This window comes from Oncorhynchus masou, chromosome 20, assembly GCF_036934945.1.
Source record: "Oncorhynchus masou masou isolate Uvic2021 chromosome 20, UVic_Omas_1.1, whole genome shotgun sequence".
NCBI lineage: Eukaryota > Metazoa > Chordata > Actinopteri > Salmoniformes > Salmonidae > Oncorhynchus > Oncorhynchus masou.
Window position 1 is genome coordinate 1,059,318 of NC_088231.1, and position 16,153 is coordinate 1,075,470.

The following is a 16,153-nucleotide window of genomic DNA, read 5'->3' on the forward strand; positions in this document are numbered from 1 at the left end:
GAGCTTAAAGATATTTTAAAATAATAATGTACAAATATACAATCCAGGTGTGCAAAGCTCTTAAAGACTCACAGTTCTCATCATTGCCAAAGGTGATTCTAATATGTATTGATTTAGGGGGTTGAATACTTACAGTTGAAGTCAAGTTTACATACACTTAGGTTGGAGTCATTTAAACTCATTTTTCAACCACTCAACAAATTTCTTGTTAACTTGAAGCTAGGGGGCACTATTTTTATGTTTGGAAAAATAACGTTCCCAAAGTAAACGGCCTATTTATCAGAACCAGATGCTAGAATATGCATATAATTGACAGATTAGGATAGAAAACACTCCAAAGTTTCCAAAACTGTCAAAATATTGTCTGTGAGTATAACAGAACTGATATTGCAGGCGAAACCCTGAGGAAAATCAAACCAGGAAGTGTCTTCTATTTTGAAAACTCCATGTTCCATAGCCTGCCTTTGCTCCATTAAAGAGATATCAACCAGATTCATTTTCCTATCACTTCCTCAAGGTGTCAACAGTCGTTAGATATAGTTTAAGGCTTTTATTTTGAAAAATGAGTGAGAACGATAACATCGCGTCATTGTATGGCTGGGTGCCAACAGCGTTTTGTAAGCGCAACAGAGTTTGGGCAGCCATTGTCTCTCCCTCTCCTACTGAAAAATACAATTGCGGTTGGTATATTATCGATTATATATTTTAAAAACAACCTGAGGATTGATTATAAAAAACGTTTGACATGTTACGGATACTATTTGGAATTTTCGTCTGCATTGTCGTGACCGCTCTTTCCTGTGGATTTATGAACATAACACGCCAAACAAACTGAGGTATTTTGGATATAAAAGTAATCTTTATGGAACAAAATGAACATTTACTGAGTAACTGGGAGTCTCGTGAGTGAAAACATCCGAAGATCATCAAAGGTAAACGATTCATTTGATTGCTTTTCTGATTGTCGTGACTAAGCAACTTGATGCTGGTGTTCATAATGTTTTGTCGATCGATCGATAAACTTACACAAACGCTTGGATTGCTTTCTCTGTAAAGTATATTTTCTAAATCTGACACGACAGGTGGATTAACAAAAGGATAAGCTGTGTTTTGCTATATTGCACTTGTGATTTCATGAATATAAATATTTTTAGTAATATTATTTGAATGTGGCGGAAACAGGTACAAAAGTATCTATATCCACAGTAAAACGAGTCCTACATCGACATAACCTGAAAGGCCGCTCAGCAAGGAAGAAGCCACTACTTTAAAAGCACCATATAAAAGCCAGACTACGGTTTGCAACTGCACATGGGGACAAAGATCATACTTTTTGGAGAAATGTCCTCTGGTCTGATGAAACAAAAATAGAACTGTTTGGCCATGAGGAGGCTTGCAAGCTGAAGAACAATATCCCAATCGTGAAGCATGGGGGTGGCAGCATCATGTTGTGGGGGTGCTTTGCTGCAAGAGGGACTGGTGCACTTCACAAAATAGATGGCATCATGAGGGAGGGAAATTTTGTGGATATATTGAAGCAACATCTCACGACATCAGTCACGAAGTTAAAGCTTGGTCGCAAATGGGTCTTCCAAATGGACAATGACCCCAAGCATACTTCCAAAGTTGTGGCAAAATGGCTTAAGGACAACAAAGTCAAGGTATTGGAGTGGCCATCACAAATCCCTAACCTCAATCCTATAGAAAATGTGTGGGCAGAACTGAAAAAGCGTGTGCGAGCAAGGAGGCCTATAAACATGACTCAGTTACACCAGCTCTGTCAGGAGGAATGGTCCAAAATTTACCCAATTTATTGTGGGAAGCTTGTGGAAGGCTACCTGAAACGTTTGATCCAAGTTAAACAATTTAAAGGCAATGCCACCAAATACTAATTGAATGTATGTAAACTTCTGACCCATTGGGAATGTGATGAAAGAAATAAAAGCTGAAATAAATCATGAAAACCTGCAAAATGGTGACTGTAAACCAGGGAAAAAACATACTCCCCTGTTTTGGAGCAGCCCTCCCACCCCAGTACATTTTCGAACTGTCCCTTAGAGAGAACATAACTGTCTTTCAGTTAAAACTACAAACGATGAACGTTACATACAGTACTACAGCTGTAGGATCTTAATTGGACCAGTATTGCCGCAGCAAAAATAATCCTGCAGCAGGTTGCTTGATCGGTGGTTAGACTATATTAGTGGTTAGGCTATTCGCCGGCCAAAATTAGGCTACATATACATATACTACTTCCGGCGCCGACAGAGATGGCCGGCTCGCTTCGCGTTCCTAGGAAACTATGCAGTTTTTTGTTTTTTTTACGTGTTATTTCTTACATTAGTACCCCAGGTCATCTTAGGTTTCATTACATACAGTCGAGAAGAACTACTGAATATAAGATCAGCGTCAACTCACCATCAGTACGACCAAGAATATGACTTTCGCGAAGCGGATCCTGTGTTCTGCCTTTCAACCAGGACAACGGAATGGATCCCAGCCGGCGACCCAAAAAAACGACTTCGTAAAAGAGGGAAACGAGGCGGTCTTCTGGTCAGACTACGGAGACGGGCACATCGTGCCCCACTTCCTAGCATTCTTCTCGCCAATGTCCAGTCTCTTGACAACAAGGTTGATGAAATCCGAGCAAGGGTAGCATTCCAGAGGGACATCAGAGACTGTAACGTTCTTTGCTTCACGGAAACATGGCTCACTGGAGAGACGCTCTCGGATGCGGTGCAGCCAGCGGGTTTCTCCACACATCGCGCCGACAGAAACAAACACCTTTCTGGTAAGAAGAGGGGCGGGGGCGTATGCCTTATGGCTAACGAGACGTGGTGTGATCACAGAAACATACAGGAACTCAAATCCTTCTGTTCACCTGATTTAGAATTCCTCACAATCAAATGTAGACTGCATTATCTACAAAGAATTCTCTTCGATTATAATCACAGCCGTATATATTCCCCCCCAAGCAGACACATCGATGGCTCTGAACAAACTTTATTTGACTCTTTGCAAACTGGAATCCATACATCCTGAGGCTGCATTCATTGTTGCTGGGGATTTTAACAAGGCTAATCTGAAAACAAGACTCCCTAAAATGTATCAGCATATCGATTGCGCCACCAGGGCTGGCAAAACCTTGGATCACTGTTATTCTAACTTCCGCGACGCATATAAGGCCCTGCCCCGCCCCCTTTCGGAAAAGCTGACCACGACTCCATTTTGCTGATCCCTGCCTACAGACAGAAACTAAAACAAGAAGCTCCCACGCTGAGGTCTGTCCAACGCTGGTCCGACCAAGCTGATTCCACACTCCAAGACTGCTTCCATCACGTGGACTGGGACATGTTTCGTATTGCGTCAGGCAACAACATTGACGAATACGCTGATTCGGTGTGCGAGTTCATTAGAACGTGCGTTGAAGATGTCGTTCCCATAGCAACGATTAAAACATTCCCTAACCAGAAACCGTGGATTGATGGCAGCATTCGCGTGAAACTGAAAGCGCGAACCACTGCTTTTAATCAGAGCAAGGTGACTGGTAACATGACCGAATACAAACAGTGCAGCTATTCCCTCCGTAAGGCTATCAAACAAGCTAAGCGTCAGTATAGAGACAAAGTAGAATCTCAATTCAACGGCTCAGACACAAGAGGTATGTGGCAGGGTCTACAGTCAATCATGGACTACAAGATGAAATCCAGCTCAGTCACGGACCAGGATGTCTTGCTCCCAGGCAGACTAAATAACATTTTTGCCCACTTTGAGGACAATACAGTGCCACTGACACGGCCTGCAACGGAAACATGCGGTCTCTCCTTCACTGCAGCCGAGGTGAGTAAAACATTTAAACGTGTTAACCCTCGCAAGGCTGCAGGCCCAGACGGCATCCCCAGCCGCGCCCTCAGAGCATGCGCAGACCAGCTGGCTGGTGTGTTTACGGACATATTCAATCAATCCCTATACCAGTCTGCTGTTCCCACATGCTTCAAGAGGGCCACCATTGTTCCTGTTCCCAAGAAAGCTAAGGTAACTGAGCTAAACGACTACCGCCCCGTAGCACTCACTTCCGTCATCATGAAGTGCTTTTGATGGACTAGTCAAGGACCATATCACCTCCACCCTACCTGACACCCTAGACCCACTCCAATTTGCTTACCGCCCAAATAGGTCCACAGACCCACTGCCCTAACCCATCTGAACAAGAGGAATACCTATGTGAGAATGCTGTTCATCGACTACAGCTCGGCATTTAACACGACCCCGCCCTGTGCAACTGGGTACTGGACTTCCTGACGGGCCGCCCCCAGGTGGTGAGGGTAGGCAACAACATCTCCACCCCGCTGATCCTCAACACTGGGGCCCCACAAGGGTGCGTTCTGAGCCCTCTCCTGTACTCCCTGTTCACCCACGACTGCGCGGCAACGCACGCCTCCAACTCAATCATCAAGTTTGCGGACGACACAACAGTGGTAGGCTTGATTACCAATAACGACGAGACGGCCTACAGGGAGGAGGTGAGGGCCCTCGGAGTGTGGTGTCAGGACAATAACCTCACCTTCAGGAAACAGCAGAGGGAACACCCCCCTATCCACATCGATGGAACAGTAGTGGAGAGGGTAGTAAGTTTTAAGTTCCTCGGCATACACATCACAGACAAACTAAATTGGTCCACTCACACAGACAGCATCGTGAAGAAGGCGCAGCAGCGTCTCTTCAACCTCAGGAGGCTGAAGAAATTCGGCTTGTCACCAAAAACACTCACAAACTTCTACAGATGCACAATCGAGAGCATCCTGGCGGGCTGTATCACCGCCTGGTACGGCAACATACATCTGTACAACAACTTCTATATTAAAAACACACTCTTGAAAGCTCAGAACATACACTTACCTTGATGCAAAGAGGAGTGTACTGAGTCAGGTTTTGAATCACATCTGTTTGGGTGAAGTTGACCCCTGCTGAAAAAAATAAGAAGATTTCAACTCTTGAGAGTAAGATCGTTGTGATGCCCCAAGAGATGAAGCTTATGATGGACATTGTGGTGCAACTATCATTGTGTGATATTTAAAGTGTCAAATGCATTGTATTAGCGCATGGGTCCCCTGAAAAGACAAAAAATCTATGTAAACAAATATAAGGCAAGTTTATTAGGTGTCAAACTACGAACTCGATTAAAAGTAATGAATAGTGCATTACAGTCACTTAATACAAGACTTGAATGTAAACAAAGTCCACCTTTGTGACTGCACACCTGGCACTAACCTATGCTCCTAGGCTTTAGCTCAGCAGGCTAAAGCCCGGTCTCTAGATCTGGGGTCAAACCTAGTCTGTCACACATACCTCTGAGACTGCATCTCTGGTGTCAACCGCTGCTCCTTCCCGGCAAAGCTGTCTACCCCCGGCGAGTCAGGGTTGGTGGAGCCGCTGCTCAGCCGGTCGCTGCTCTCGTATCCCGACTCAGTCCTCTGGATTGTCCAGGTGTCGCTGCGCAACAGGGCTTTGGGCCCGCCCTTGGCCCTCCCTCCACCTCTGCTCCCACCCCCTCCACCGCCCTGGTCTCCGTGCCCACTTGCCCTGCCCTCCGATTCGAGGGAGCTGTGGCTCTCTGTCTCCTGCCGCTGCTCGTCCTCGTAAATCGTCATCAAGCACTTCTGCTGCTTGCGCTCTTCCCTTATCCTGAGACGCTCCCGTTCCCGCTCTTTATCCCTTTCCCGCTCTTTTTCCCAGTCCCGGTTGTCCCGTTCGCTGCCGTGAAGCCTCTCCTGACAGGAGGGTTTAGAGAGCCGGGGGCTACCACCACCGCCGCCGTGCTGCTGCTGTTGTTGCCGTCGTTCAAGGTCATTCAAGACGCTGTCCACGTTCAGAACTTCCCGGATGGGCCTCCAGGAGGGCTTGGCTTTGTTGCGGCCCGCTCCCGACCCGCCATCCTTCTCCCACGCATCCTGGCTGCCATCCTGTTCTTGGCGACCAGGGGAGCTTTCCTGTCTCCAACTGTGTCCACCAGGGGCACCAGATTGAGAGCGTGGGTCCTGGGAAGCTCTGTTCTGGTGGGAGGATGACAACTTGTCAGCCCGGGCGCCACTCCCGCCTCGCAAACTCTGGTCGGCGTGCTGCCTCAGCCCGCCCTCAGAAGGGGATCTGGCATAGGCCATATCTAAACAGGAAGTGACATACAGATATAGGATCTTCATTTGTGCCAGTTTGCTACAGCAGGACAATAATCCTGCAGCAACAGGAAATGTGAAAAATTATAATTAATGGAAATTTTTGTAGGGGTTGATACATTAAGGCAGATCAAGTCTGAAATTTCAAAGTGGAAATTACAAACTTTAGAAAATCTAAACCTCAAATACACTTCACATTTTTATTTTCCTAGATTGCAGGAAAGTTCTACTGCAACAGGGTGATCAAATTAAGATCCTACATACAGTGGGGCAAAAAAGTATTTAATCAGCCACCAATTGTGCAAGTTCTCCCACTTAAAGAGATGAGAGAGGCCTGTAATTTTCATCATAGGTACACCTCAACTATGATGGACAAAATGAGAGAAAAAATTCCAGAAAATCACATTGTAGGATTTTTAATGAATTTTTTTGAAAATTATGGTGGAAAATAAGTATTTGGTCAATAACAAAAGTTTATCTAAATACTTTGTTATATACCCTTTGTTGGCAATGACAGAGGTCAAACGTTTTCTGTAAGTCTTCACAAGGTTTTCACATACTGTTGCGGGTATTTTGGCCCATTCCTCCATGCAGATCTCCTCTAAAGCAGAACTTGCACAATTGGTGGCTGACTAAATACTTTTTTGCCCCACTGTATGTAAGAAAAAGCATTTTTGTTTTCGTGTGCCAAGCGTGCATATTGTACAAATGTAGCATTGTAAAATGTATTTAGGCCAACAATCTACATATAAGCTTGATATAGGTGGTTTTTAAATATATTTCTCAGGTTTGGATACATTTTGCATAAAAAAATGAATGGCTCGATTGAGAGAAGAAAATCTCCTGCACTTGGTCCAAGGTTTAAATCGTAAAAGCCGAAGATATTTGACATTAGGATACAACGCCTTCCAACATCGTCCAGATATGCCAAAAGACAATATTACATAATCTTTCTCTGAATATTCTGTTTCGGGTGGAATTTTGGGTCGAGAAATCTGATTGGAGAGGGCACTTTTGGGACACATGTCACATGGTCTTCTGGGAAACACTGGCAAAATGCAACGCACATTGTTTAGCTTTATCAGAAAACATACCTCTGAACTGAAAATGTAAGAATAAAAGAACTAAACAAAAAAATGAAAGTGGTGAAGCACTCTGGAACAAATTATTTCCATCTTGCATGGTTCTGTTTGCCCTGAGCCGACTTTATCTGTGTAGGACAGATGTTATGCTCTTTTCTTGGAGACTGGCCATTGCTGCCCTTAGTTTGCCCTTTTCTTCAGGGCCACATCTAAAATCAAATAGAGGAAATTTCCACGACAAGGTGCACCGCATCATCATATCACATTATAGTAAATACAATTTGTGGCTATAAACAGTGTGAAAAATAATACAACCACACATGAGGAGAAAACCGTTGCATCTTAATAATCTACATTCAGGTTAACACAAGTATACATTGACTTTGGTTGTAGCACTGTTTGGTTGTATAGTTCACTCATCACACACAACATTAAGTTTGTGGTAGTCAGTGACAAGTAACTGCCTCTGATTCAGTGAATAGTCATTTCTAACTGCCACTGTAAGCTAAAACTGTTTCGACAAAGAGACTATGGACACAGTATACTGGTTCTTATGCATGTCATCAGCACTCGTCATTGTTTTTCAAGGTACCCCTCAAAGTACAGTAAAACGCTACCTTAAGAGTATAACAATCACTGTACTGCACGTTACCTTTGTGTGGATCTAGTTTTCGATGGCCTCTTTCGGCCTCTTTCTTTATCCCTTCTACCACCCTCTGGGAAGTCTCCTTGGAAGGATCCCGGAATGTGTTGAGACTAGCAGGTGGGCCTTTCACTAGGGATATTGGGATTGGGAGAACACATGAGTTACAATACATGCTCTTTGGATTTTATTTTATTTATTGTACAATTTAAAAACACAATTCAACCACGCAATGTGGATACAAAACATTTAAAATCATTAAGTATACCACAAAAAAGGTTTAAAAACACTACTGTTAGTTTTATGCAATTTTTTAATATATTTTTTATTTTTTAAATCTTAGTTGTCTTCCTCTGCCAATTTGCCTTGGGGCCCTGACATATAGTGGGGAGAACAAGTATTTGACACACTGGCGATTTTGCAGGTTTTCCTACTTACAATGCATGTAGAGGTCTGTAATTTGTATCATAGGTACACTTCAACTGTGAGAGACGGAATCTAAAACAAAATTCTAGAAAATCACATTGTATGATTTTTAAGTAATTAATTAGCATTTTATTACATGGCATAAGTATTTGATACATCAGAAAAGCAGAACTTAATATTTGGTACAGAAACCTTTGTTTGCAATTACAGAGATTACAGAGAGTTTCCTGTAGTTCTTGACCAGGTTTGCACACACTGCAGCAGGGATTTTGGCCCACTCCTCCATACAGACCTTCTTCAGATCCTTCAGGTTTCGGGGCTGTCGCTGGGCAATAAGGACTTTCAGCTCCCTCCAACGATGTTCTATTGGGTTCAGGTCTGGAGACTGGATAGGCCACTCCAGGACCTTGAGATGCTTAGTTGCCCTGGCTGTGTGTTTCGGGTCGTTGTCATGCTGGAAGACCCAGCCACGACCCATCTTCAATGCTTTTACTGAGGGAAGGAGGTTGTTGGCCAAGATCTCGCGATACATGGCCCCATCCATCCTCCCCTCAGTACGGTGCAGTCATCCTGTCCCCTTTGCAGATAATCATCCCCAAAGAATGATGTTTCCACCTCCATGCTTCACGGTTGGGATGGTATTCTTGGGGTTACACTCATCCTTCTTCTTCCTCCAAACTCGGCGAGTGGAGTTTAGACCAAAAAGCTCATGTGTCATCAGACCACATGACCTTCTCCCATTCCTCCTCTGGATCATCCAGATGGTCATTGGCAAACTTCAGACGGGCCTGGACATGTGCTGGCTTGATCAGGGGGACCTTGGGTGCGCTGCAGGATTTTAATCCATGAAGGCGTAGTGTGTTACTAATGGTTTTCTTTGAGACTGTGGTCCCAGCTCTCTTCAGGTCATTGACCAGGTCCTGCCGGGTAGTTCTGGGCTGATCCCTCACCTTCCGCATGATCATTGATGCCCCACGAGGTGAGATCTTGCATGGAGTCCCAGACCGAGGGTGATTGACCATTATCTTGAACTTCTTCCATTTTCTAATAATTGCGCCAACAGTTGTTGCCTTCTCACCAAGCTGCTTGCCTATTGTCCTGTAGCCCATCCCAGCCTTGTGCAGGTCTATAATTCCATCTCTGATGTCCTTACACAGCTCTCTGGTCTTGGCCATTGTGGAGAGGTTGGAGTCTGTTTGATTGAGTGTGTGGACAGGTGTCTTTTATACAGGTAACAAGTTCAAACAGGTGCAGTTAATACAGGTAATGAGTGGAGAACAGGAGGGCTTCTTAAAGAAAAATTAACAGGTCTGTGAGAGCCGGAATTCTTACTGGTTGGTAGGTGATCAAATACTTATGTCATGCAATAAAATGCAAATGAATTACTTAAAAATCATACAATGTGATTTTCTGTATTTTTGTTTTAGATTCTGTCTCTTACAGTTGAAGTGTACCTATGATAAAAGTGTACCTATGATAAAAATGACAGACCTCTACATGCTTTGTAAGTAGGAAACCCTGCAAAATCGGCAGTGTATGAAATACTTGTTCTCCCCACTGTATTTCATCTAAGGCCAAAGGGGCCTGGGTCATGTTCTTCAGGGCACCCCGAAGTACAATGATTTTAAAAGATTTGAAATGTAATCGGAAATGAGGTTGAATACGCTTCAAAGCCTTTACTGTTCTGTGCCTACTGGCCTTGACCCGGATCTTACCTCTTTTGTAGCCTGAGGTGGAGGGTGGAGGTAGCATCTGCTTATAGGGCCCCTGGTTGGAGCGGAGTGGGCCTGCTTTCTCCCGGACGGCATCCAGCTTCTTCATCCCTGCTGCAGAAGCAGAACATCAGACAGGCATTCAGTGAGATGAGGTGAGAGCTATTGGCCATGTTCCAGGCTGACTACATTTCAGATGCATGCCAGATCTCAGAACGCTTGGATGGGTGTTTAACATGTCAGCTATCCACATCATATGATATAGAAATCTGATGCTTAACTACGCAGTCAATGACGTGGCACACAACCAATGCAACATCTGCAATGCAGTTGGTCTGGAAAGCAACCTATGTGTATGAAGGCCTTTGCTCTAGCCTGACACTAACCCAGCTGATTGAGTTTCCCAACGGTTAGCAGAATAAAGTATGTTAAAGAAGGGCTAGAATAAAATCTTGCAGTGGTGGCCAACTGCACAGGAAGAGAGTTGGCAACCGCTGCTGTAAGCTAAAATGCAACATTGGACAATGCATTTTAAAAAACGTTATAATAATGTTGCACATTTTCCACAAATGTTGTCTGCTCAATTGGTGTTTTTTACGACACATGACATGACCTAGCTCAGTAGTTTGCCTGTCACAAACCTGTGTGTCTATCCTTGCCAAGGTGTTCCGCCTCACGAAAACAGCAACTGGCCCAGTCTGGCATTAGTTCACTCCATTTTTGGTAGCATCTAGCCAGCCCATGTTGCGTCCCAATTCTCTACCCTGCTGCCTTGTGTGTACACATGTTCAGTTGCCTTCACGGATTTAAAAGGAAAAGACTGGTTCAAAGAATACGATGGAAACTCCCTTTAACCCAGGGGTCTCAAACCCATGGGAGCTATATCAGGCCCATAAAATGCTTCTTGTGGGGTCCAGACTGATATCTGATTCCGATTGGAATTAGGCCCTCAAAGGATTTTCTTGCTTTTCGAATCAACCCACATGTGCAATAGGTAAATGATTTAATATGCTTTTTCGATCATGCTTTTAAATGCATTAGGGAAAAGCATCCAATTTGGCAGTGCACACTTTGGAAGACAGGTAGAGAATTTGGACGCCTAACTAGTGTTACAGCATAACAGCTACTCTTCATCCAAATCAGTAGTCATGTGTGACTATACAGTATATAGAACAACCAGTGAGGAGTATTTGCCAGTTAACCAGGCTTCAATTAGATCATGGAAAGGCATGCAAGGCCAAAATAAAGCACTTTTATCTGTCGGCACGTTGATTAGTAGTCCACTGTTTGATTGTCCCCCCCAATTTGTTTTCGCTTTACAGGTGTAGCGATATCAAAGAAAAAATGCACTCTTTGTTTACTTTATATAATTAGCCAAATATTGTATGGTAACAGTGTATTTATATTTGATTGGATTTCAACATGAAATAAGTTTTTATGCTCTGAGTAGTCTGTGGCGAGCCCACAAGTTACACAATCTCCAATTTGGGAAAAGGTTATTATCAGACAAGAGCACTGCTAAGGCAGGTTAACAATGCCTAAAAAAAACTATCAACAGCATCGATAATCCAGCCAATACTGCCCAAAAGCAGTTTAACAAATATATGTCCTTATATAAACCAATAATCTACCTCAAACAATAACGAAACACAACACTTGAATTACTTACTCTTATCCACGTAATAATGCAAATCAAATCCCATTCCAAAAGAGGTGACCGGATACAACGCCCAGGCTAAACGGTCCATTTCAAAGAGCAGGACACCATTTCCGAAAGCAAGTGCATATTAGAATGGGAACAAACGCGGCATGGGAGATCACTGGAGGGAGTGAAAGCTACCAAGCGCACTTGACCCGGGGAGCAGGGATTGCAGGGAAAGCAGGGATTAGGCAGGGAGGCAGGCGTGGGCAGTAATCTGCAGGCCACAGACATCCTCATATCAAGTTCAACTCTGCACACGACAAGGGAGGACAATCCCAATCCCCAACGCTCCGTCTGGGGAGCGGTTTTAAAAACAATGCCAGGTGCCATCACATTGAAAGGATGTTTTTTTCTCAAAGCGACGGCAGAGTTAGTTGTGTACTGTAGGACTCTGTATTACGCATGTAGTGGAAGCAGGATAGTACATATTCTCTTTCCACAGCTACGTTATTTGAGGGGAAATGTTGCTGGGTTGTGGGTGGTGGATATGTGATTAAGATAGAACCTTGTCTATGGGCAAGAAAATTATGGAAAGACAGTGAGGACGACTGTGAAACAAAGCCTACAAAAGCATTTAAGTCAAATGCATTCCACTTAAATGCCTTAAGTAAAGTGTTACCAACATTTTTGCACCAGGTGGTAGTGACCGAAAAAGTTAAGTAAACGTTTAACGACCATAACCTAACCTGCCCCACACCTCCCATTAAAGGTCTGCTACACTGGACACTTAATTTTTTGCTGAGCGTGAGACGCTCTCATTCATTTCTATATAACCCAAGAACCTACAAAACTTTGCATAAAATTATGCTCTGGTTCTATTTTCAAGAATTTGAAATGCAGCACACGGCCAAAAACTCTTCATAAAGTGGCTCACGCTCTGCTCACGATGGCAAAAGTAACGAGTCCAGTGTAGCAGGTAAAAACCAACTGTTTTTGTGACGACTCATTGTGACACACATGTAAACCCACCGTTAATGTTTCGTCTTACCTGGCACTTCCCCGTTGATGTTGGCTTTAAAGCGGGGACACATGGTTGTTTGTCTGGGTGCGTCCTCGCTGGAGACTGGGGTCCCCTCCAGGTTAGTGTAGAACAGGAGCAGTGGCTGGAAATGTCCCCGGATGCATTTAGAGGCCACGTCTTTCCACTTGGATCCGATCTAAGAAGAACATAAAAATAATGTAAAAGTGAAAAAAATGTTTTGATGTGTAACTGACATGTTTGAGACTAAACGCTAAAGAATAGCAACTACTATGTTGACATACATGATGTTTTTATTTTCTTCATATAATGTGAAGTACAGAGAATTTTCGGTGTATTTCTACAGTACCAACCAGTCAAAAGTTTGGACACACCTACTCAAAGGTTTTTCTTTATTTATACTATTTTCTACATTGTAGATAATAGTGAACACATCAAAACTATGAAATAACACACATGTTTGAAGAATATGAAATGTGTTTAACACTGTGTCTACAATGTAGAAAACAGTAAAAATAAAGAAAAAACCCTTGAATAAGTAGGTGTCCAAACTTTTGACTGGTACTGTACGTGTGTGGTGATTCCAAATGAAACAAGGTCTAGTGTCGTGTTTTTGTTGGTGAGGCATAGACCTTGTATAACTATCAGCTTAACGATGGATAGTTTGAGTAAGATGTTAAAATGGCTTCCATCTTTTGTGAACCTGTCCATTTTGCCTTCACATTTCATCATTACAATTTGGCAGAGCTCTTGTGAGAGCCTTTAGTTGATTGCTAAGCTTTTTAAACATTTTAAATGTAAAAAATGTTTAACTAGGCAAGTCAGTTAAGAACAAATTCTTATTTACAATGACAGCCTACCCTCCCTAACCCAATACAGCCCGGGATGGAACCTGGGTCTTTAGTGACACCTCTAGCGTTCCAATACAGTGCCTTAGACCGCTGCGCGACTAAGGATCCCAAGGATAGCTCAAAGGATAGCCCAGCTGTTTAAAGGTGTTAAATTGCTTTTTATGGCTCTTGTCAAAAAAATATATTTAGCATCAATAACCTACTTTCTTTCATTCATTAAACACAGATGATGTTTGCCGTTGGCTATGTTAAAGGGACATTACACTCCAAAATCAACATTTGCCAGATGTTTTTAGACCTCAAATGTAGTCTTAACATCAAGATGAATCCACATTGGATTGTGTCAATGTATCTGTATGCCAACACCAAATGAATGGAAAAGATAAGCACCTAATAAGATCTGGAAATGATTTGGTCCTTAACGTTCTGATTCATTTGATGTAGCTGGATCGGGTGAATTGATGGCCTGGGATTTATCTCAACATAAGAGCACTTTTGAGGTTGTTTTCAATGTTTGACATGACTTCTGCAACATCTGCACAAATAGATCATCTATGAGATATTAGAAGTATTTTTCTCAATTCATTTGAAACAGACCCCAAAACATTCATTTAAACACTCACTTCTTTCACGGTGGCGTCATCAAAGAAGACCCATTTTGAGGACTTGGTGTGATAAGCGAATGCAGAGTAATGTTTGCTGGAGAAACAAATCATTCCCACGAGACGTAACTCACTCCTTTTGGCGTTCTCATCAGTGACCCGGTTGAACAGCTGAAATAAGACATACATGAAAGATGGCACACACAAACAATGGATACATATTATCAACTAGGATAGGAATCTTCAACCAACTTTGACACTTAGTTAACACTCAAGCAACCCTAATACAGCTATCCAGTCTGGTTCCTTAACATGACTCCTGCCAGATCTCACAGCACCTGGATAGGATTTAGTCAGACTGGAATGTGAACATAAACAGTGGACAATCATGTCTCTTTGTGTGTGAGCTATTTCACACTTGGAGTGTGTTCATACTTTTGTTCTTGGGTCATACTTCACAATATGTGCCCCTAATGACTTTGCATTTAAATGGTAGGCTACAAATGCAGGTACAGTGTAATTACAATGACATATTGCTACATACTACTAACAATTGTTATACCTGATTGTGGCATGAATAAATTCTACCTACATACTGTAGGCAGGTGCAGTCAGTGTAATTACAGTGTAGGCACACATTGTAACATATAACCTACATCAGTTATAGCACTACACCTAAAGTTCCCCTATACATGTAGTTACACAGTAATAACTGTAGTAACACCATTGTAATGATGTCAGTTTTTCCTGATTTGTTTATCTGTTGTTATTATATTTTGAAAACAAGCAATTGAGTAATATCTCACATATTTGCAAATATTTGATTTAGTGTTTCTTGTTTTCTTTCATGAAAAAAATCTTATTTTTTAAGTTGTATTCTTCAAAATGGAGGCGTATTTACTTTATTTTAGCAGATACAATGAGACCACTGGAAATTGTACAGATTAAACTTTTAAGGATAATACTGTATACTGAAGATTTGCCTCTGGGGGTGCTTTTGAAACCAAAAGGGCCCACGAAATGGAATAAAATATTGTGCAGAATTACATAATTGGACACCCATGTAGGAGTTAAAAATATTTTAAAATTAAGGACTGTGTTGTTGAATGGGATTGGGGTGCAGTGTGGGTCAGTTGGTAGATCATGGTGCTTGCAATGCCCAGGATTGTGGGTTTGAATGGCACTGGGGCCACCCATACAAAAATGACTAAGTTGCTTTGGATAAAAGTCTGCTAAATGTATACACTAACGTTCAAAAGTGCGGGGTCACATTTAGAAATTTCCTTGAATCCTAATAACATATCAGTACAGAGTCCCATTACCAGCAACTATCACTCCTGTGTTCCAATGGCACGTTGTGTTAGCTAATCCAAGTTTATCATTTTAAAAGGCTAATTGATCATTAGAACACCTTTTTGCAATTATGTTAGAACAGCTGAAATGGTTGTCCTGATTAAAAAGCAATGAAACAGGACTTCTTTAGACTAGCTGAGTCTCTGGAGTATTTGTGGATTCGATTACAGGCTCAAAACGGCCAGAAACAAAGACCTTTCTTCTGAAACTCATCCATCTATTCTTGTTCTGAGAAATTAAAGGTATTCCATGCGAGGAATTGCAAAGAAACTGAAGATTTCGTACAACGCTGTAAAGGCTTTCTTCTGTTGAAGGAGGAGCGGACCAAAATGCAGCGTGGTACTTTTGAGACATATTTATTGAAGAATGAAAAAACACGAACAATACAAAAAAAAAAACGGAAACGTGAAAACCTAAACAGTCCTATCTGGTGAAGACACAGAGACAGGAACAATCACCCACGAAAACACTCAAAGAATATGGCTACCTAAATATGGTTCCCAATCAGAGACAACGATAATCACCTGACTCTGATTGAGAACAGCCTCAGGCAGCCATAGACTATGCTATACACCCCACACAACCCCAAGACGAAACACACCACAAATAAACCCATGTCACACCCTGGCC

General features: G+C 42.6%; 1 protein-coding gene across 2 annotated transcripts in view; it reads right to left on the reverse strand.

The window, feature by feature from the left end:
* Positions 1-16,153, reverse strand: part of usp53b (ubiquitin specific peptidase 53b) — a 52,842-nt gene that overhangs the window by 16,271 nt on the left and 20,418 nt on the right. Inside the window, exons 10-15 of one of the 2 annotated variants that reach the window (XM_064925991.1) lie at positions 14,192-14,341; positions 12,727-12,895; positions 10,040-10,150; positions 7,908-8,030; positions 5,350-6,163; positions 4,900-4,964 (exon numbers count right to left, since the gene is read on the reverse strand). In XM_064925991.1, coding sequence (XP_064782063.1) covers positions 4,900-4,964; positions 5,350-6,163; positions 7,908-8,030; positions 10,040-10,150; positions 12,727-12,895; positions 14,192-14,341 — 1,432 coding nt within the window. Of the gene's footprint in view, positions 1-4,899; positions 4,968-5,349; positions 6,164-7,907; positions 8,031-10,039; positions 10,151-12,726; positions 12,896-14,191; positions 14,342-16,153 lie in introns of both variants that reach the window. The other variant, XM_064925990.1, reaches the window with a different exon arrangement.